At 46.4% G+C, this 23,266-nt stretch overlaps 4 protein-coding genes across 4 annotated transcripts; 3 read left to right on the top strand and 1 right to left on the bottom strand.

The window, feature by feature from the left end:
* The first annotated feature begins 2,277 nt into the window (after positions 1-2,277).
* Positions 2,278-6,957, top strand: LOC109749102 (F-box/FBD/LRR-repeat protein At1g13570-like). Its single transcript, XM_040389908.3, has 4 exons — positions 2,278-2,363; positions 3,279-4,191; positions 5,057-5,360; positions 6,525-6,957. The coding sequence occupies exons 1-4, from the start codon at positions 2,278-2,280 to the stop codon at positions 6,590-6,592; spliced, it is 1,371 nt and encodes a 456-aa protein (XP_040245842.3). The 3' UTR covers positions 6,593-6,957.
* A 1,627-nt stretch (positions 6,958-8,584) lies between these two features.
* On the top strand, positions 8,585-9,403 carry LOC109749103 (putative cyclin-F1-1). The gene has a single exon (XM_020308096.1). It carries the CDS (start codon positions 8,585-8,587, stop codon positions 9,401-9,403), a length of 819 nt encoding a protein of 272 aa, XP_020163685.1.
* A 3,678-nt stretch (positions 9,404-13,081) lies between these two features.
* LOC109749104 (putative cyclin-F1-1) lies at positions 13,082-14,688 on the top strand. Its single transcript, XM_020308097.2, has one exon. The coding sequence runs from the start codon at positions 13,082-13,084 to the stop codon at positions 13,895-13,897; it is 816 nt and encodes a 271-aa protein (XP_020163686.1). The 3' UTR covers positions 13,898-14,688.
* A 6,555-nt stretch (positions 14,689-21,243) lies between these two features.
* Positions 21,244-23,012, bottom strand: LOC109749149 (peroxidase 40). Its single transcript, XM_020308133.2, has 4 exons — positions 22,639-23,012; positions 22,348-22,539; positions 22,092-22,257; positions 21,244-21,999 (listed from the first exon to the last, which is right to left on the bottom strand). The coding sequence occupies exons 1-4, from the start codon at positions 22,918-22,920 to the stop codon at positions 21,593-21,595; spliced, it is 1,047 nt and encodes a 348-aa protein (XP_020163722.1). The 5' UTR covers positions 22,921-23,012; the 3' UTR covers positions 21,244-21,592.
* Positions 23,013-23,266: the final 254 nt, after the last annotated feature.

Here is a 23,266-nt window from a genome sequence, read left to right as displayed (position 1 = left end):
GGAGACATAGAGATTTGCAAGATACATACGGATCTGAATGTTGCAGATCCGTTGACTAAGCCTCTCTCATGAGCAAAACATGATCAGCACCAAGACTCCATGGGTGTTAGAATCATTACTGTGTAATCTAGATTATTGACTCTAGTGCAAGTGGGAGACTGAAGGAAATATGCCCTAGAGGCAATAATAAAGTTGTTATTTATATTTCCTTATACCATGATAAATGTTTATTATTCATGCTAGAATTGTATTAACCGGAAACTTAGTACATGTGTGAATACATAGACAAACAGAGTGTCACTAGTATGCCTCTACTTGACTAGCTCATTAATCAAAGATGGTTAAGTTTCCTAGCCATAGACATGAGTTGTCATTTGATGAACGGGATCACATCATTAGAGAATGATGTGATTGACTTGACCCATCTGTTAGCTTAGCACTATGATCGTTTAGTTTATTGCTATTGCTTTCTTCATGACTTATACATGTTTCTATGACTATGAGATTATGCAACTCCCGGATACCGGAGGAACACTTAGTGTGCTATCAAACGTCACAACGTAACTGGGTGATTATAAAGATGCTCTACAGGTATCTCCGATGGTGTTTGTTGAGTTGGCATAGATCGAGATTAGGATTTGTCACTCCGATTGTCGGAGAGGTATCTCTGGGCCCCCTCGGTAATGCACATCACTATAAGCCTTGCAAGCAATGTGACTAATGAGTTAGTTGCGGGATGATGCACTACGGAACGAGTAAAGAGACTTTCCGGTAACGAGATTGAACTAGGTATGATGATACCGACGATCGAATCTCGGGCAAGTAACATACCGATGATAAAGGGAACAACGTATGTTGTTATGTGGTTTGATCGATAAAGATCTTCGTAGAATATGTGGGAGCCAATATGAGCATCCAGGTTCCGCTATTGGTTATTGACCGGAGATGAGTCTTGGTCATGTCTACATAGTTCTCGAACCCGTAGGGTCCGCACGCTTAACGTTCGATGACGATCGGTATTATGAGTTTATGTGTTTTGATGTACCGAAGGTAGTTCAGAGTCCCGGATGAGATCACAGACATGACGAGGAGTCTCTAAATGGTCGAGACATAAAGATTGATATATTGGATGACTATATTCGGACACCGGAATAGTTTCGAGGTGTATCGAGTATTTTTCGGAATATCGGGGGGTTACCGGAACCCCCCGGGGGTTATTGGGCCTCATAGGCCTAGTAGTGGAAGAGAGGGGGGAGGCCAAGAGGTGGCGCACGCCCCCCTAGCCCAAACCAAACTGGACTAGGGGGGACGGCCCCCTTTCCTTCTCTCCTCCCTCTCCTTCCCCCTTCTCCTAGTTGGAATAGGAAAGGGGGGGGGGGCAAATCCTACTTGGAGTAGGATTGCCCCCCCTTGGCGTGCCTCCTCTCCTTGGCCGGCCTCCTCCTCCCTCCCCCCTTTATATACGTGGGAGAGGGCACACCAAAGTTTCTCTTAGCCGTGTGCGGTGCCCCCTCCACAGAAACACACATCGGTCATATCGTTGCAGTGCTTAAGCGAAGCCCTGTGCCGATAACTTCATCATCACCGTCACCATGCCGTCGTGCTGACGAAACTCTTACTCGGCCTCAGCTGGATCAAGAGTACGAGGGACGTCATCGAGCTGTACGTGTGCAGATCGCGGAGGTGCCGTGCGTTCGGTGCTTGATCGGTTGGATCGTGAAGACGTTCGACTACATCAACCGCGTTACTCAACGCTTCCGCTTTCGATCTACGAGGGTACATGGAGACACTCTCCCCGCTCGTTTCTATGCTTCTCCTAGATAGATCTTGCGTGATCGTAGGATTTTTTTTTTGAAATACTACGTTCCCCAACAATTGGTAGACATAGCCTTAGACGAGATCAAAGAGTGGAGCGATGCAGGTCTTGGAGTTGGTGGTTTAGATCCCTTTGTGAGAGAGTGACCTTTGTTTTCCTTTTGGTCTAAGGTGCTGTCGATGCTTTGTAGATGTTCTCATCTACAATACGCCGCTCTTGTAATTAACATTCTCTCTTCTATAAAAATATTCCTCTACCCGGACGGCTCCACCCGGATGACCAGGTTCCAGCCTCTACCCGGACGGCTCTACCCGGATAGCCATATTCCAACCTCCACCCAGACGGCTCCACCCGGATGGACATGTTCTAGCCACTACTCGGACGGCTCCACCCAGATGGCCAGGTTCCAGCCTCTACCCGGATAGCCAGGTTCCAACCTCCACCCAGATGGCTCCACCCGGATGGAATGTTCCAGCCTCTACTCGGATGGCTCCACCCGGATGGCAGGTTCCATCCTCTACCCGGATGGCTCCAACCGGATGGCCAGGTTGTAGCCTCCAGCAAGCCAGGGCTCCAACCGGCTAGGTTCCAGCCTCCAGCCGACCAGGGGCTGCTCCCCTGGCAAAGTTTTGAAATGATGTCTTGTCTCCTGGAGCCTACCGGGGGTCATCCCCTCGACAAACAGCTTAGCACATAGGCCGTGTGGTAACTAATAGAAAACTCATGGTTGTTCCTCGATGATCATTGAGTCTGACTTTGAAAACTACTCAAGCTTGCAACGGTGACATTGATGTGATAGCTCCCTATGCTGCTATCACGATGGATTGTTTTGACAAGATTCAAATGCTTCGTTCAATCAAGATTCAACATTGTTCGAGGAAAGCGAATAAATTTGTCGGTTTTTGGGGCTCTGATCCACCTGCTTTTATTTTACAAAAATGTATTGAACGATGTAAAGTGCGCCAAGAGGCTTTCCCGTCATTTTTTTACTCACTCTCAATTATTCCCCATCCCGCACAAGGCTAGAGCCGCCAGTCCTCTCTTTCGATGACGAACATGTTTGTGGAAGAAGGTAGTGCTTGTGCCTCCTTCCCGAAGAACCAACACGCGTGATCTCTCCTCGCCATTGTTTTCTCGAGGGAGCTGAGGCGCAGCAGTTTACGCTTGAGAGTGTGAGAATGATTGTTTAGTCGTAATGAGCCCATCCTCTTGTGTTGTTTCGAGGCCCCTAAATACTTTAAAATCAAGAATCAACATGAAGGTAGAAAGAAAAATCTAAGAAAATGGACAATTGCGGCTTGAAAAAAAAAAGCAATGTAGTGTCGGCATTGAAGTTCTTTCTGGAGTAAACGCCTCAGAAGTACTTGGCAACATGCGCTCCAAAATGTAAAATGTGTGCTTTTTTTAGGGTAAGATGTGTATTTTTTTTTGTTTTGCTCGATTTTTTCTTCCCTTCCCCAAGGCCCCCGCCGCCAGCCCCCCCCCCCCCCCCCCCCCCCCCCCCCCCCACCAAGCCGCCGCGCCGCTCCTACAGGCCGCTTCCGGCGATTGAGGCCGCTGTGGCGGAGGCGGAAGCCCTGATCTCCCTGCCAACGGCCGTCCTCGACGACATCCTCAACCGCGTCGGGCCCCGCGACGCCGTCCGCACGTCGGCGCTCTCCCGCGCCTGGCGACGCCGATGGGAGGCCCTTCCATCGCTCGACCTCGACTTCGATGATGGCGACAAGTATGTGGGGGCCGTGGACAGCATCCTCCTCCGCTGCCCCGGCCGCGTCCGGCTCTTCCGCGCCGTCATTGCCAAGCCCTACAAAGGCCGCATCCACGACTGGCTACTCGTCCTCTCCCGCCGAGGTGTTGGGATCCTCGACATCACCGGCTCCCTGACCCTCCCCTCCTCCGTCTTCACCTGCGGCCGCCTCACCTCCCTCCGTCTCTGCTGCTGCTCCATCCCGATGCTACCCCGGGGATTCAAAGGTTTGCCAGAGCTGAGGAAACTTAGTCTGGCTAGTGTCTTCTTAAAGGAAAACTGTCAATACCAACTGCAGGAGATCATTGCGACCTCACCGCTGCTCGAGGTGCTGTCACTTCGGGATGTGAATATCCCTGGTGAACTCAAACAGTGGGTGATTCAGGGGCCTAATCTGGGATTCCTCCATATTCTTTCGCTTGATGATTATGGTTGTGACCTTGGGGATCTTCCGCGACTGGATTCTGCTGTTATTGATATATGGGACTATTTAGCCGACCGTGATTTCTCCAAATTTCTCTGCAGCCTTGCGACCCTTACCAAGCTTCAGATATCTACTTATCATCAACCGGTACACCCTCTCTGTTTACCCCTTCTTACCATTGAAATTAAATTCGGCACTCATAGACATAATTAAAGGACGCATATAACTACTACTGAATGTTCGAAGGTTTTTTTTTTTGCCAATTTATATACGCGAGGGATGTCAAATTTAGTTGGTAAGCATAGCAATTCCGCCCTCAGTTTGTTTTTTGCCACGAAATTGCCATGCTTGTCAACTAAACTTGCCATCTTCGCGTCAACTAAAGTTGCCATAAAAACGTTCGATTTGCCATGGGCGAATCCCGAACGTTCGGGATTCATCATTTCCGTAATAAAATTTCCTTCAGACAACATCGAGGACTAGGTCATGTAGTGTTGTGCCTGATCCTCCTAGTGCATTGGTGGGCTTTGTCGGTCTCATTTGCTTGTTAATTCATGATATTGTGCAATGATATGGTTGTTGTCAAGCATTTGATCAGCTAGGGACAATCGGGATCTAAACTCGAAGTGGTGTTGCGTCTCAAACCCCAACTTAATGAGAAACCACCTTGTTTGGAATGTAACTTGTAAATTACCTCCACATGATGTTCTTTGCGTTAGCTACAAAGTTGTATATATTTGTAATCCTGTAGTGGTTTCCTACAAAAATTACTAGTTTACTACTTGAACTGATTTTTTTTTGTTTCTAGTGGGTTGAGAGCCTCTATAAATTGTAACATCCTAAACTCCTATAGTTCTTCTAGAACTGGGTTCATGCCTTTGTGAGCTGTGGATGTGACTTTACTTACATGAGTAAATAATGTAATATTTGTTCAACTGCTACAAGCTGGACCCAGCCCATGTGTGTGTGTGCGCGCGCGCTCTTAGCGGACTGGCTTGGCCCATGTGGCTTGTAATGGTAGTACACATATAGACAGTGTGTGCGTGAGTGAGAGGTATCGAATTGACTCTGTAAACACTATTCCCTATATGATTATGGCATAGAGCAGAAATTTGAGGCAAATGGAGAGTTTCAAAATGCACAGTATACTGATGGCATGTGTGCCAACCTTCAGTTTGTGGATATGACTGGTATTCACTTGTTTTCAAATGAAATGTCCTTCATAGAGGTTATTCTCTGTAAAGCAAGGCTTCTTCGCACATTATCCATAAGTCTTTGTCGTGCTGCGCAATTGGCAATGTCTAATGAGGATGGACTAAAGAAGTTACTAAACTACAAAAAAGCTTCAACTCATGCCGAGGTTATATTTGAAGGTAAAGAATCTTACCAGTGCTATTGCATACCGGTATTGCATTGATACATAATAGCATTGTTTAGGAAGTTTGACACCATGCATACCAGCATAGCAATGATACATAATAGCAAAGGATAGAGTAGCAGTGCCTAATTCGTTCCAACTTTACTATTCTGTTTTCACTTATGTATTATTCAAGATAAGCAAAGATAATTTTGTGGCTAGAAGAGAGGGTGTTTAGGCCCTGTTTGTTTGGGCTTTTGCTTCTACTTTTGCAGCTTTTCTACTTTGACCAAAAAGCCAAAAAAGCTTCTAAATAGGTGCTTTTGGAGGTTTTACGGCTTTTCATGACTCAGGGCCTGTTCGGCAACGCTCCAGCTCCCAGCTTCATGAACTCCACGCATGAAGCTGAGCCGAACGCTCTAGCTCCAGGAAGCTGGAATAGAGAAGCTGGCGGCCCGTCTCAGTGTAAAAAGGAAGGAGTTTGGGAAGCTGGTCCTTTCCAGATCCGTGAAAACAGGGAAGTTGGAGTTGAGGCAAATTACATAGGATTGCCACCGCCAAGTGACATTCAGCATACCGTTTCGATTTTCCATCGCTAACTCTCTCTCGCGCGCGTTGGCTATTGGCTTTGGGCCCCAACCCGGGCTACCAATCCATCTGAAGTTGGGCTTATTGCTAATCAAATGGCCTGTCAGACCCGTGCCTAACCACGGAAACCGGAAGTTGGGTGCCGAACGCTTTCCATAGCGCCAGCTGAAGTGAGAAGCCATACGAGAAGTTAAATCTAGGAAGTTTTGGAGAAGCTGGGCACTTTCAGAACACGCCCTCAATATAACAATATTTAGCTCCAGAAGCCATAAAAGCTCCAAAAGCACCTATTTAGGAGCTTTTATGGCTTTTTGGCCAAAGTGGAAAGCTGCAAAAGCAGAAGCAAAAGCCAAAACAAACAGGGCCTTAGTAGTTGGTAGGAAGAGAACAATCACATATTCACAGGTGAATGTGAACGAGGCTCAATGTATTCAAGAATTTTTCCATGCTCGTGCTTCATCTTTTCTTTTCTTAACATTTTTAAGCCACATTATATTAGATGGCTGTCAGTCTGCACGGCATATTATTTTTCCCATCTACCTTATGCCTGTTGGGATGCGCTGCATAAACGGTGTTCTTGTTGTTCTGGCAGGTTGTACTGTTACTGATTATTTTCACCCTCAGAGCCTGGAAATGCGTGAAGCTGTTCCGCTGGAATGAAACAGTACTCTCTCATGACCAATGTTGTCTTTTGAAGATCAGACACGCCACATCACGGAAATCTCCGTCCCTAGAGACTGCCGTAGTTATGTGTTCTGAAAGAAGTTCTGCACTGTTGTAGTTTGGCGCAAAGGTTGTGATCGAGTAATTCAGTGCATTAGCCTGTCCTGTTGGTACTTCTGCTGTTTTGCTTGAACCTCCAGGATCTCTCTTTCAGATATGAAAACTTTGCAGACTTGGCTTTGCTTGATTAGAAGCTACTCCCTCCGTTCTAAATTTGTCTTTTTAGAGATTTCAAATGTACTACAACATACGGATGTATATAGACATATTTTCGAGTGTAGATTCACCCATTTTGCTCTGTATGTAGTCACTTGTTGGAATCTCTAGAAAGACAAATATTTAGGAATGAAGGGAGTAGCTGATTACACGCACGAGTCGGGAGAACTAAAGTGAAACTTGTAGGCTTGAAAAAGTTGCTGCTTGACTTGTGCTCGGAATGATGGGTTTAACAGTTAAGGCCTCCTTTGGTTTGGAGGAATCTCATAGGAATTGTAGAGGATAGGATTCTTATAGGATTTTTTCCTTTAGAGCCCTTTGGTTCATAGGAATGGATTCCTATTCCTACATAGGATTGGTTCCTATCCTCCATATTTCATAGGAAAATAAAAATGAGCCTAGACTCAATGGAAAATTCCTTTGGTGTGAACCAAATGACATCTCGTTTCCTATTCCTACTCATAGGATTTGAGATACATGTCATCTCATTTCCTACAAAATTCCTATTCGTACGATAATCCTATCCTATGAACCAAAAGAGGCCTAAGTATTTACTGTACGGGTACTGTAGCATAGCATGTACAATCAGCCGTCCATTTCTATCCAACTGCTCTCCTTTCTTCCCCTTAATTCTACTTCCATTCTTCAAAAAATAAAACGCTCACCGAAAAGAAAAGAGACCGGAGAGCCGATCCTCCCGCGGCCAGCAATATCTCCGACGGCCCGATGAGCGCGGCTGCCATCCAAGGCCGTGCTCGTGTTCCGCCGTCTCTCTCGCTGGTAAGGACGACGATGATCTCCTCTAGCAGTAGGGCGACGACGTACGACGACGACAAGCCGGAGGCTCCTTCCGGCGACCTAAACGAGGAGGAGGGTGGCAGACGGATGAGGGGAAGAGTAGGTCGGCTTGCCGGAGGCTGCAGCTCACGGATCCAATCCAAGAAACGGCATGCCAGCTATTACTTAGAACTGCTTTCTCCTTTCTTCATTCTCCTAGTATTACAGAAGCTACAATATATGGTTGTTTGATGATCTGTATAATTCTTCATGGCAATATGGTTCGTCAATAGCCAGTTCTGGTACATGCATGTGTGCTGAGTTTAATTTCAGTTAATGGTCTTAGTGGTCACTTGCTTTGTCGATCTTTGTCCATGGAGTATAATTTCTATTCGAAAAGTTTCCGAATTAGGAGGAACTTGGCAGCCATGCCATTGGTGACCTTCAGATAAGTTGTTGTTCCATGCATTGTGCTTATCTTGCCAAGAACAAAAAAATTGCTTACTCTGCATCATGTTAGAATCTCTGATTCAGTATTTGTTGAAGTATGGAAGTAGAGTAGACAGATAGAAAGACAACTGAAAGACTAAGTTGCGTGACGCAATTACGTCGACTATAGGAGTAGATGCTAAAATGTCTGCACACACACACCTATATTGATGTACTAGTACTTGACTACGTTGGCGCCACGTAACAACCTGCAAAGTAATACTCCGAGTCGGTACCTTAATTCCGAAACTAAATGGGTGTCAAACCCGGTCAGAGCACCCGTATCCCATCTATATATACATGGCGCAATGCGATCGCCAAAGCCCCGCTTCTCTTTCGTCGGCTGCTGACAGACACTGCTCCTTCCTGCACGTTCCGATCGGCGGCGACTCGACTGCCATCTCCCCAGTCGCCGGCGGCCCAGCCCTCGCACTCACAGCGTAGCCAATGCTGCTCCAGCCGATGTACGACCCGCGGCAAGCCGCCGTCCCGGCCGTTCATCCCGTCTCTTGGGTCATGGGCGCCCGACGAGAAAACCTGGGGCTCAAGTGCGCGGATCCCTACCAGCCTGATGTCGACGCGGACCTCCGGGCCAAGGAAAGGGACCCCAGGGAGCACCCTGACGCCGACTACATGTCCAAGATGCAGCAGGGCCACATCAGCCCATCCATGCGCGCCGAGCTCGTGCTCTGGATGGACGCCTTCGCCCGCCACCTCGGCGGACTCCCGGAGGGCACGCTCTGCCGCGCCGTCGCCTACCTCGACCGCGTCTTGTCCGTTCGCCCCGTGCCGGCCCACGACGAGGCGCTCCAGCTCGTGGCTGCCGCCGCCGTCTCCCTCGGGGCTAAGCACGAGCAGTTCGCCAGCGGGCGGAGGCTCAACGCCGAAGTCGTCCAGGCATTCCTCGGGACCACCGTGCACGTGGTGGAGGAGATGGAGTGGGAGCTCTTCATGGATCTCGGCTGCGCCATGGACGGCCCGACCGCGTACACCTTCGTCGAACACTTCACGAGGTTCTTCGGGCGAGAAGATGAGTTTTTGGTGAGGTCCCTGGCGCTTCGTCTGGTCAACTTGACGTTGGGGTTTTTCGGGTTCGTTGGGCGGATCCTGCCGTCCGCCGTGGCTGCATCGGCGCTGTTCCTCGCCAGGCAGATCCTCGGCGTGCAGTTGAGTGACCATCTGGAGGAGGTGACGGGGTACAAGGCGGTGGACTTGATGGGTTGCATATGCGCCATAGAGAAGCTGCTTCCTAAGAAAAATGTCTAATCTGTAAATGACGTGCTACAAGGCCATGGATGAACTGTGTGCGCGATCGATGCGCCTTTGCAGATGTCGTTATTGGTTAACCCTAATCATGGTACCCCTTATCTTTACCATCTATTTCTGCATCGAGATCCGTGCGGACGCATTGTCTTTTTTGTTTCTCTCAAACGACACAATATATAAGAGGTTCCATGTAGCGTGGGCTACAAAGGAACTTTGTGTTGATGCATGTATCATGGATGAACAAAGACAATATTCTTTATGGGGATGTTTATAGGAATTTAATTAGTTACACGATGGAACTCAAAATTAAGTCCGACCTCCGTTGTCATTCATTCTACTGCCTGTGTGATATGGGTCCCAAATTTTGATAAGTGTAAGGGTGTGTTTGGTTTTTGTCACGGAATGAAACGTAATGGGCCGGACCCATCCCCACAGACCATTCTCGCGTTTGGTTCGTTGCAGGAACAGGAACCCACCGGCTCCAGGAACGACATATTCTCCCATATTCCCGAACCGAGCAGTTCCTTGAAAATAAGCGGACCACGCGGAACGGCTTCGAAGCGGAAAATTAAGCGGTTCCGGCACCTAGCGGCAGATCGCTAGCCGCTCGTCCTGTCTAAAGATTAATGCAGCAGTATGCAATATAAAAAGCTAATCATTTTGCTTTGAGAATACACAGCTATCAAATATGTTAATACGGTACGCGAGATTCCACCAGAGCCAACTTTTAGTCCGATGGTACAAGGTTTGCATGCATGTGCTGCCATTCTTTCTCTTCTCTCTTCCAAACTAATTCATCCATTTATTTCACCTTTAGCAACTTAAATCATCCATATCTCATAAACCAAAATTTCGATTCCAAAACTTTATATATATTTGAACTCATGTCGCAAAGACCTTTAAAACAAGACCAATTTTGGATACATTTTAAATAGGTTTAAATTCATGAAACATATGTCACATAAATCATATCTATTTCAATATCACATTTTTGGGAAAAAAATATTTCACTCTTCTGAAATAAATAGTTACACATTTAAAAAATAATCAGTTTCGTAAGATGACATTACGGTTTCATATTATTTTCATTTTCAGAACCCACATTTCACTTTTCATAAGCTTGTTTCTTAAAAATTATATCTATTTCAATTCCACATTTTTTGAATAAAATATTTCTCTCTTTTGAAATAAACTATTACACATTTTTAAATAAACGTTTTCATAAGTTAACATTTCAGTTACATATTATTTTCATTTTCAGAACCCACATTTCACTTTTCACTGGCTTGTTTCATAAAAATCACATCTATTTCATTTTCATATTTTTAAAATAACATGTTTCACTCATTTGAAATAAAAAGTTACACATTTCCAACTAATCTGTTTCACAAGTTGATATTTCAGTTTAATATTATTGTCATTTTCAAAAGCCGCATTTCACAAAAATCACATATATTTCAGTTCCACAATTGTCAAATAACGCATTTCACTCTTTAAGAAAACGTTACACATTTTGAAATAATCAGTTTCAAAAGTGACATTTCAGTTTCATATTGCCTTTTACTTTCAGAACCTACATACCACTTTTCACTGGTTTGTTTCCCAAAAATCACATTTATTTCAATTTCACATTATTGAAAAAGCGTATTTCATTCTTTTAAAATAAACCGTTACACATTTCAAAATTTTCAATTTCACAAGTTAACATTCAGTTTCACATTTTCTTACTTTCGGAACCTACATTTCACTTTGCACTAGCTTGTTTCATAAAAATTACACCTATTTTAATTTCACAATATTGAAAAAGCATATTTCGCTCTTTTGAAAATCCTTACACATTTCATAATTCACATTTTTTTTTCACTTTCAGTAGGTGCATTTTACTTTTCACTGGCTTCTTCCATAAAAATCACATCTATTTCAATTGCACATTTATGAAACAACTTATTTTACTCTTTTGAAATAAAAATGTTAAACACTTCCAAATGATTAGTTTCACAAGTTAAAATTTGAGTTTCATATTTGGGTTTAATACATTTATGTGAAAAATGTTATTCACATATTTCTAGTGAAATAGGTTAGGTTCAGATTTTTCTAGTGAAATGGGTTTATTTCACGTATGAAATGTGAAACATCAAAAATTAATGTGTTTGAAATATATCCAAAATTGGTCTAGTTTTAAAGTTCTTGACGCAAGGAGTCCAAATATATAAAAAGTTTAAAAAATGAGTCTATAGTTCAAAAGATATGGTTGATTTAAATTGTCTAAGATGAAATAAAGTCTATGGATTTGTTCCACACATAGAGTGAGAGGTGAGTCTTGCATGCGTACTGTCCCTGACAAAAGGTATACTCTCAGGTCCATTATGCTACCACTGATTTGATTAAAAATAAAAATACAAAAGAAATACTAGTGCTATACATCTAGGTGGGCCATACCGTCTCACGAATCTCAGAAAAAGTGGACAACCTCAAATTTACCGGTACATGACCTAACCGTGCAAAGTGACTTTGCGGGAACGGCTTCTCCCCCTCGACTTGCACAACACTCTCTCTTGATCTGAGCCGCCGCCATGCGAAACCAGCTCAAGACCTCTCCGGCGCCGGCTGTCCCTCGTGTACCCGTCGTCTCAAGGTCTCGGCGGCATGGTTGTCCCTTCCATCCCTGTCATCTCGACTCCCCCATGGTGTGCAGTGGCAGCGACGGCGCGGTACATCAGGGGAAGATGCAAAATGCTGCAGGCGAGGACGCGCTTGACGAAGGAGCTGCTCCCATCGCAGGCCGTTGCTCCATGCTCGTGCTTCATCTTTTCTTTTCTTATCTTAACAGTCTTACGTTACATTATATTATATGGTTGTCAGTCTGCACGACATATTTTGTTCCGTCTGCTTTATGCCTGTTGGGATGTGATGCCTAAACGGTGTTCTTGTTGTGCTGGCAGGTTGTACTATTACTAGATTGTCGATTATTTTCACCCTCAGAGCCTGGAAATGAGTGAAGCTGTTCCGCTGGAATGACACCTGATGACCAATGTTAGTCTTTTGAAGATCAGATGCGCCACATCCGTGAAATCTTCGTCCCAAGGGACTGTCGTAATTATGTGTTCTGCAAGAAATTTGGCACTGGTACGATTGGCAGTTTGGTGAAAATTTTGTGATGTAATTCAGTGCATTAGCCTGTCCCTGTTGGTACTTTTGCTGTTGCGGAGAATGCTTGAACTTCCAGGGTTGCTCTTTCAAAGAAATGAAAACTTTGCAGACTTGGTTTTGCTTGATTTACATGTACGCACAGGAGTCAGGAGAACTAAAGTGAAACATGTAGGGTCGCATAAGCTGCCGATTGACTTGATCTCGGATTTACGGATTTAATTTCACGTGACAATGTACATCCGCTACGTTGACGCCACGTAACAACATGCAAATTAAGAAGCAAGTCCGAGTCGGTACGGGAATTCCGAAACCTCATGGGTCTCAATTCTCAAACCCGATCAGAACACTAGCATCCCATCCATAAATACATGGCGCCATACGCGATCGCCAAAGCCCGCTTTCCTTTTCGTCGGCTCCGGACAGACACTGCTCCTTCCACGTGCGGTGCTCTCCCTACACGCTCCGATCGGCGACGACTCGACTGCCATCTCCCGAATCGCCGGCGACCCAGCCCTCGCTGCGTGGCCAATGCTGCTCCAGCCGATGTACTACCCGCGGCAAGCCGACGGCCCGGCCGTTCATCCCTTGTCTACCGCCGTCGGCTTCAAGAAAAACCTAGGGCAGAACTGCGTGGATCCTTACGAGCCCGACGTCGACGCGGACCTCCGGGCCAAGGAGAGAGACGCCAGGGAGCACCCTGACGCGGACTACATGTCCAAGATGCAGCAGGGCCACATCAGCCCGTCCATGCGCGCCGAGCTCGTGCTCTGGATGGACGCCTTCGCCCGCCACCTCGGCGGCCTCCCGGAGGGCACGCTATGCCGCGCCGTCGTCTACCTCGACCGCGTCCTGTCCGTGCGTCCCGTGCCGGCCCACGACGAGGCGCTTCAACTTGTGGCCGCCGCCGCCGTCTCCCTCGGCGCCAAGTATGAGCAGTCATCCAGCGGGCGGAAGCTCGACGCCGAAGTCGTCGAGGCGTTCCTCGGGACCACCGTGCACGCGGTGGAGGAGATGGAGTGGGAGCTCGTCATGGATCTCGGCTGCGTTATGGACGGCCCGACCGCGTACACCTTCGTCGACCACTTCACGAGGTTCTTCGAGCGAGAAGACGAGTTCTTGGTGAGGTCCCTGGCGCTTCGGTTGGTCAACCTGACGTTGGCGTTCTTCGGGTTCGTTGGGCGGATCCTGCCGTCCGCCGTGGCTGCATCGGCGCTGTTCCTCGCCAGGCAGATCCTCGGCGTGCAGTTGAGGCACGATCTGGAGGAGGTGACGGGGTACAAGGCGAAGGACTTGATGGGTTGCATATGCGCCTTAGTGGAGCTGCTTCCTAGGAAAAAACTCTAATCTGTAAATCTGTAGATGGAGTGCGTATGTATCATGAACAATAATGTAATTCGATGGGATCGATCCATGTATCATGAACAAAAACCCTATTCCAAATTGATGGGTCCCAATTTGATGGCATGGACTGTTCTTCAGTTTTTTTGTCTTTGAGAGAGGTTGTTCATGAGTTGCATATTAATGCGCATATTGTATTGTGATATTATGTATACAATTACAAACTGATTTAATATGGTATGGGTGAATTTCTGAATCTTTTTTTGTGTATACGAAATAGTTTTGGACACCACAGTTTGATAATCTAACATCTCGACTGCGTACATTTTTTTTCTGATAAAGGGTGGTATATTAGTATCGAGCGGATATCAATTACACCGCCCTCTGCAATAACACAATGTTGAGTACAAGTCCAGCCATCGAGTATGCACACAACCACAAATAATAATGACAAAGATCACAAAAAAAACAAAGCGTATGACCATAAAAAGTCATATCGAGCCCAATCAACGACACACAAAAACAAGCGACAACACCTAACACTACCCTTGACAACACATAGACTACAATTTAAGGTTTTCCAAAAGCGAAACCTCTGCGAAGGGAACAACACACATATGCCACCATCGTCGGATATATCCAATAAAAGAAGATCAAGAGTTTTCACTCCCGATGAGTGAGTTTGATAGCAGGATAATTTATATAAGGCAAATAGTAACAAAAATAATAGAGTGCAGAAAGTGGCCCATTTCTTATGTATGCTAAGGACAAGCCGGTAGTGTTTCTGATAGTAGCTAAGACGCTCTCGAGGATACACGAGAATTTTGTGGAGTAATTTTCACCAGGTTCCATTAAGTTACTGTTCTTACTTGAACAAATACCTACTTATGTTCATACTCTCCATGCAAGCATCCGCAAATACAAGAGAAGTAATTAAAATAAATCTAACCATAGCATTAAACATTACGATCCAAAACAACTCACGAAATAATTCATAATCTTTGTTTTGTTTCTATCACTCCTGCAGCCCATCATCTACTAACTAATTCCACAATGGCTTACCCTAGGCCCAAAGATGGTGAATTGGCATGTAGTCGACGTTCACATAACACCACTAGAGGTTGAACAGCACAACATAACATCAAAACATTAAACATTATTCAACTTCACATTATTACTAGCAACAAGACTTATCTCATGTGAATCTACTCACAAGAAATTATATATATGGATCATGATCAGTGGGTATAAACAAGTGATAAACAAACTGTAATAACAAATATTCCACCAATAAATCTCCTAAGCATCAACTAAAAGGTGCAATCAACACATAAAAGTACTGCCAACAATCAATCCGAGGTTTGATACAAATATTGAAGAGATGGATGAACTAGGATTGGAAATGAGATGGTGATGGTGCAGATGTTGATGGAAATGATGATCCTAATGATGAATGGAGTGTTGGTGATGACGATGACTTCGATTACCCGTTCTAGAGAGAATTTCCCCAGTAGAATCGCTCCGCCGGACAGAAAATGTGTTCCACCTTAGTTCCGTCTCGCAGACGGTGGCGAAAAGTCCCGAGAATTTCGTAGAAGTTTTTCTAGGGTTAATGAGATCTTATGGCCAAAAGGGGGTCAGGAGTGGGGCCACCACATCCACACAGCCACCACCCCACATGGCCAAGGGGTGACCCACGTGGCCAGGCCAAGTCGGGCCCTGGTGGGCCCCCCTTAGCCCATCTTTGGTCTTGAGTCTTCATATTTACTGAAAATAATTCAATAAAACCCCCAGCATTTTTGGAACTCTAGAAAAAAATTCTTACCACTCATGTAAATTAGGTCCAGATTTCCAGCTATCTGGTAATTTCCCTCTCTATGTTTATTTTGCATTTTAAGAGATAAAATACATTAGAATTGCATCATAAAATGTGAAATATATCATTGAAATAGGATAAATTACAATATGAAATAGTGAATCAAAATGTATGTATCAAGGCCTAACAAACTTAGTCAGAGGGAGTAATATATTTAAACTTCTTTTCCAAAAACTAAGAATATTTGCTATCAAGTCCGTCTTTTGATATTTGATATATTGCCAAATTAAAATGATTTTAATTTAAATAAACTAACAAACATACTCATGTGTTGTAATAGGAGAAAATGTTCACATACACCTGGCTCACTAAGCATGACTACCCATCCACATTTCTAAAACCCGTATTTCGATATGATGACCCGCCCGTGTTGCTGCTTATCAGCTTATCCTCTTACGCGCTCTCACCGACAACGGGTGTGGTGTCTACCTAATTGCACTCCGTCTAAACATGGTCCATTCCAAGGAGATGGTCTCAACCACCGCATGACACACCTGTCACGGAACCTCACTGGGGCAAGAGAATCATCAAAAATTATGAAACTAATCTTGTCGAGCTCGATATGATGGCGACCCTCCGCGAGGTACACCCTGCACCTAGTCTATACACCCTCCCTCGAACTCCCACTTTTAAATTGCATAAATCTTTTTTCAAAATGGATGAACATTCTTTTAAAAACATGTGAAACACTTTCTAAATCACATAGACTTTTTAAAGCACATGGACACTTTTTAAATTACAAACATTCTATTTAAACACATGACCATTTTTCAGAATTGGTTGAACACTTATTTTAGAGAGGGGGGAATTTTCAAATTATATTTTTTGAGATTTTTTTCAAATTATATGAAGATTATTTTAATATGTGAACGCTTTTAAAAACTACACAAACGTTTTCCAATGCACGGACATAAATATGTTTTAAAACATGTGAACTCTTTTAATTTATATAAGCACTTTTTTTTAAAAGTCGTGAACCGCTAATTCCGTAGCATGCACATACATTACACCCGGTCATCTGTCGGGCCGGGTCGGTCAAAGCCTGAAGCAAAAAACCTAGGCCCGGGCCTAAATTTCAGGCCCAAGCCCGACCCATTAGAGGAAAAGCCTATCGAGCCTTCGGCCGGGCCTCTTCCCTAAAATGCAAAAATGCCAAGCCCAAGCCTGGCCCGGCCTGACCTTCAGGCTCAAATCTCAGGCCCAGGCCCGGCCCACGGGCAACACCGGGCCGGGTCGGGTCAGGCTGGCCGGGCTGGGTATCCCATGGCCAGTGTAACATACATGTATATCTAGCGACCTCGGTCGTGAGTAAATAAGTACTCCCTCCGTTCCAAAATATAGTGCTTCCTCTATTCCTGTGTTTCAACTTTTACCAGAAATTTAACCAACAAGACCGATTGCGGCGGGAGCAAAAATTATACCAGTGAATTCATATGCAAAAGAAGTCTTCAATTATATAAAAAAAAATCTCCAGCCGCAGTCGGTCTTGTTGGTTAAATTTATGGTCAAAGTTGGACCTCGGGAAGCGCGGGCACACTACATTTTGGAATGGAGGGAGTACACGTGGATATGACATCATGGTGACACATGATGGAATCAAATCGATTAATTATTAATTTGATATGGAGTCTAGCATGAGTGGTCTAGTCATAACATAGATTCACACAAGTTTTTTGAGATAGAGAAAGGGAGGAGAGTTGTGTAGACTAAGCCGACCCTATGCTCCACCTCTAGTACCCGCAAAGTCGTCTCGCTTTTATAGGTCGACCTAATCTACTACAAACATAGGCTAAGCGGGAGTCAAGGATGGATGTTGTAGTGAATTGTTTTTCTAACATGATTTGATTCATTACCAGTGTCATGGTGGGTAACTTCTATAAACTTTGGTGGCAATTTGAAGGACGGACGGAATTTTTGGAGAAATATTTATATACATTCAAGTGTTGTGAAGTCATAAAATCTTTATACAATTTTTTAAGATTTTTATTAGTTGTTTGACAACAACCAAAATTTCTAAAGATAGTCAGGAAGGGACATCGGAGCGAATATTTTTAAATGTTTTGTTCATTTACAGTGGCATGGTGGGTAAGTTTTTTAAACTTTTGTGGCAATTCTAATAAAAAAATGAAAACTTTGGAGAATTGTTTTTATTTATTATTTTTAATATAAAGAAAATTTGGGGCATTGTGAATTGACAAAATCTTGTACTTAGCATTTTACCTTTTTATTACTAGTTTGATGGCAACCAAAATTTATAAATATTGAGATGGTGTATTATTTTTTATGATCCTAATTTCTGCTATTTCAAATGGACAAAACATTTTGTGAAGCTATAATCATATTCTCGTGAGAATTATATTACCAAGTTTTTGATTAGTTTGTAACATTCTAGAAAGCCTTTTATTAAACGGAATCCCCACATTGCAGATGGTAGAGTAGAAGACACTATTTCTCTGTTGATCGAATCTTGCAACTTATAATGTTTATATTTGCGCATGTACCATTTGGTATCATGAAATATCCTTATGGACGACTCTAGAGTTTAAGAGCAACTCAAACCATGTCCTCGTCTCCCCCATGCCTCATTTTGGGTGTTTTTATAGAAAAAAAGGAAAATTGCAACTGTTCCTACATGATGGAGCTAAATCTAGCAGATCTCGGTTCAGGGGTCCCGATTGGTAGCCTTGAAACAATGGTAACAGGAACACATAATTTTACCTAGGTTCGGACTCTCTCGAAGATATAATATCCTACGCCGAGTACAGATTGATCTATCACCAGATCATGTGTATGAGTCTATTTCTCGTCTACGGGACCTGCCCCTTGGTTTATATTGGAACCAGGGGTATCTAAGGCTTACACAAAGGCGGTTACATCTAAGGTAACTACAAAGTAGACGACTTCTAAGTTTTGAAGTATGCGCCAAATCTTCAGAGACATTCCTTTTTGACATCATGGGCTTGACAAGTTGGGCCCACCATTAAATCATCATGGGGGTCCTCGGCCCGGTCCACCTGGTCGGGAGATGATGTGGTGAGTACTCCTTAATCCAGGACACCATCGGTTTCCCCTGAACCGGTCTTCAAGCCGAGGATGCTCTTCGGTTCTTTCGAGCTATTCTCTGTCTTCGGTCATCGGTCTTTGAAGTTGGTTCTACTAGTCCATCTTTATCACCTTTGAATTGATCAAGTCTTGCCTAAGAGTTCCCACATCGGGCATCCGAGGAGTCGCCTACGAATTTGCACCGTGATCGTTATCGATGTGTACCATAGACAGAAAAATTTTCCCGCGCAGTGAAGCGTTCCCGCGGCTGGATCAGGACGACAGTCCAGTTATGTTCTGACAACTTTGACTGGCTCGATCCGTCATCCCATACCACGGTGGCGTGTTGTCGCTTCAAAGGTCATCATAATGTGCTAGCGCGGCTCGAGGGCCCCACTATTGGCACGTCTAATCAATAAAGCGATCGTGTCCCAAGATACGTAGTGGCACGATTAACTGCCTCCTCGATTCCTGCGTGTGCTTAATAGACGACGCTTGGGAACTTGTGAATTTATAGACACTCGGCGCGCTTATTCTGCGTTTAATCCTGCCCATTAAAGGCCAGAGGCGTGAGAAGATTATGTTCTCAATCTCCATCTTCTTCCTCGAGCTCATGCGCCCAGCAAACTATCCCATCACCCACTACCAACATACGCCGAATATCGTCGGTATAGGGCTATGTCGATGGCAGCCGTCGGTATAGGGCCGTCGGCGTCGATCTCGACGGCGTAGTCGTGAAGGTTTCTGGACGACCGTCGGCAATAAAATGCGAGGCAGCAACTGATGGCGCCGTCGTGAAGGCAGGCCAACCAAATGAGGACACGTGTCCCATCTATGCCGACGGCCTGCGGCCAGACTGTCGGCATAGATTTACCCTATGCCGTCGGCATAGCTCCTTGTCATGAGCTCCCAGGAGGTGTCGCATGGCAGCTATGCTGACAGTAAGGCCGCCAGCATACATTAGAACTATACCGGCAGCCCTGTCGTCGGCATAGTAGCCACGTGTCCCCTCCTGGGAGCTCCTGGCAGTGGCTATGCCGACAACAAGGCCGTCAACATAGTCTTTGTTCAGTTCAAAAATATCTGTTTTTGTATTTTGCATTCGAAATGACAGCGCAACACACATATATAGATCAGCACAGCACATATATATAAATCAACATCATCATCTAAATATCATCACCATCGAAATGTGATCGACATCATCAACTAAAGATCATCATCATCGTTGTCGAAATGTCATCAACATCATCATCGTCTAAACTTCATGAACATAAGTATGAAACATCATCGTCATCTAAAGAACACTAGACTGAAGGAACATGGAAAGCATAGCAAAACATGGAAAACATCATCATTTAAAGCGGACTAGGATCATCGCCGTCGCCGCCGTCACCATTAAGACCACCAGCACCGCCAAGACCAGCACCACTTCGCCAGACCGCAGGGACGGGGCTCCGTGAAGCAGGAGTGTAACCACCAAGACCACCACAAAAAACGGAGGATCCATCGGTTCCCTGCATGTTTCAAAAGAGATTGTAAGGGTAAATATGATAATGTTGAATCAATGATAACTAGTGGTTATATAGTTTGGCAATGTACTAACCGGAGTCCCACTGCCTTGTGCCACCCACTCTTCGAACAAAGGTAACTACGGGTATGGTCCAGAAGGTGGTGGTGGGGGTCTCATTGGTTCAGGAACCGTGCCGTTTTGCATAGCCGCAAACATAGCCTAGATGTTAGTTGACCAAGCAAACACGAAGGTAAGAAGAAATGAAAGTGCAAAATTTAGGTTGGTTCTAAGTGGGAAACTAACCGTCATCATCCAACGGTTGAAATCCTCGTTTGCCGACACTCTCTCGGCATGCTCTCGCAGCTCGACACGCTTAAGCTCGATATAGGCCGCATATGCCTACAATATGACATGCTGAAACTCATAAATCGTAGCAATGCTGGAAATAAAGCAAGAAAGAACGAAGATAAGGGGGAAATACTTACAACATGTTGGTTGGCTAGGCTCGGCTATGCACGGGCCGTACTCCCGCTCGGGCTAGGGTTCGTAGCTCGGAGCCGTGTATGGGAGATAGAAGGAGTGATCACGCCATCGAGGCACGAGTAGCGGCCATGGTACTTTGTCTGGATGGCCACCACCGCCGTCTCGTCGGTCTGCGATTGGATGGGGTCAGCAACATCCGGATGCAACCTCCGAAACGACTCTGTGTAGGCCGTCATGTTCAGTACTCGCCCTCGCCTTCCTTGAGGTCTTTCCCGAGCACAAAGACTTCCAGTGTCGCCCCCTTTTCTTTCCGCCGTCACTCGATGGCCGGTGATGGCAGGAATGCCTAGGCGGTGAGGCCCCCAACGGGCAAGAAGACGGCGAAGGAGGGCAAGGATATTGATCCGATGGTCTACAGTGACTGACACGAGATTTTTTTTCAGGCGCCTGTTGAATAGAGGGTTCCTTTTTTGTTTTGTTTACTGGAAAACATCATGACACTCACCAACATGAATACACGGAGAAAAGCACAATAAAACTCAACCGAACACCTCCAACACGTACGTGAGATTAATTATTTTGACAAGCCAAGAACGCCGCACATCATCAGATACACCATTCCACATACATCATACTAGTCAGAATCTAGCAGCTTATTTCACGACGCGATGGAAAACATCAAACTAACTGAAAGCCACTACACAATACAGAGATCGACCTACCCAAATCCAATGCTAGCACGTTAAGCTTCTCTGCTTAATCGACCTGACCTTAGCTAGCTAGCCAGCTAGTTCACCACGCGGCAGTTACGGCGGACCTCGCCGGCGTCACGGCCGCCGGCCGGTGACAGCCTCCCCATCCGCAGCATGGAGGCCGCGAAGTCGTCGAAGAAGAGGGCCGCGTCGAAGGCGTAGTCGGCCACGAGCGCCGCGACGTCCTCCGCCCCGGAGCCGGAGGGCGCGGCCAGCGCCTGGTCGGACGGCAGCAGGCCGTCGCCGGAGAGCAGGTTGATGTAGTACTGGTTGTCGAAGGTGGCCGGCGTGGCGAGGTCCAGGTGCGCCAGCGCCGACCCCGCCGACCCCGCGCACAGCTGCTGCAGCGACTGCAGGAACCCCGTGTCCTTGGCCGACTCGCCCACGCTGGCGAGCCGCGCGCTGAACGTCGTGCACCGAGCCTTGCCGATGGTGTGCGCGCCTGTGATCGTCATCGGCGCACATTACAAGAATATACAATTTTACTTTCTCTCCAAAAAAGTGTAAAAGGATTCAACAACGGCGGTTGATTACCGGAGAGGGCGACCATGTCTTTTGCGGTGAGGCCGACGTTGGTGAACTTCTGCACGAGCGTGGCGACGCCGGAGGTCGGCGCGGGGAGGTTGCTGTTGGCGGCCTGCAGGCTCGCCGTGCGGCTGTCCTTGCGGCCGGACTCCACCTCCCAGCTGGGTCCACCGGACTGCATGCACCGGCCGGCGGCCATCCATTAGTGATCGTTAACGTGAGTGTGTACGCCGTAACCAGTGTATAAGCAAGCAAGGTGGCATACGGCGACGACGGAGTCACGGGCGGCGATGGCGAGGACGTCGGCGCAGGAGACCGTCTCGGGGCACTCCTGCTCGAGCTCGGCCTTGATGGCGTCGATGACCTCGAACCCCCTCAGCGAGTTGATGTTCGGCCCCGCTGTCTTCTCGCCGACGAAGAACGGCTTGTCGTCCAGGAGCACGGAGCCGTCACAACCCTGACAAGCAACAAAAGAGCAACACACTCATAATGGCGAGACTAGAGAACGTACTACGACGGAAGCTCAGCCAGCAGCTCTTCGAGTTCGAGTACGTACATTGACGAAGCAGTCGTGGAAGTGGAGGCGGAGGAGGGAGGCGGCCATGCGGGGATCGGCGGCGACGGCCTGCTCGACGGCCGCGCGGACGATCTCCTCCGCACGGGGGCAGTCGGCGCCGAGGGACACGCCGGCGCCGGCACTGGCGCCGGCTCCACCGTATCCGATGCTCACGGAGGCGCCGGCGCTGCCGTTGACGCAGGACTTGTTGACGGGGCTGGCCCCAGCGGAGGCGGCCAGTGTCGCAAGCACCAAGGCCAGGGCCATGGTGGCGCGCTCCATGGCAGTGTCAGGACAGGCTGCTACAGCTGGGGTGGTCTTCGAGTGACGCGGTCGATCAGTCTGTTCCCCAGTTGCTTACCAGTACCTTGTGGTGATGGTGATGAGGATGGAGATTCATGTGGTCTCGGTCACGTTTATATAGAAAAGAGAGGGAGAGCAGGTGAAGTGGCAGCTGGTCATGCCTCTTGCGTGACCTGACCGTGGAATCCTTGGTCTCAGGTTCTGGCCTTGTGTGTACGTAGGGCGCTACTCATTGTAATGTGCTGTAGTACAAGAGAATCATGGTGCATGTTTTGGTTTCGGAGCAGACGTCGTCCCAGGTACTAGTAGCAGGTGCGACCAATTC

This window comes from Aegilops tauschii, chromosome 5 (genome assembly GCF_002575655.3).
Source record: "Aegilops tauschii subsp. strangulata cultivar AL8/78 chromosome 5, Aet v6.0, whole genome shotgun sequence".
Classification (NCBI taxonomy): Eukaryota; Viridiplantae; Streptophyta; class Magnoliopsida; order Poales; family Poaceae; genus Aegilops; species Aegilops tauschii.
This window is presented reverse-complemented; position numbering and strand designations above follow the sequence as displayed.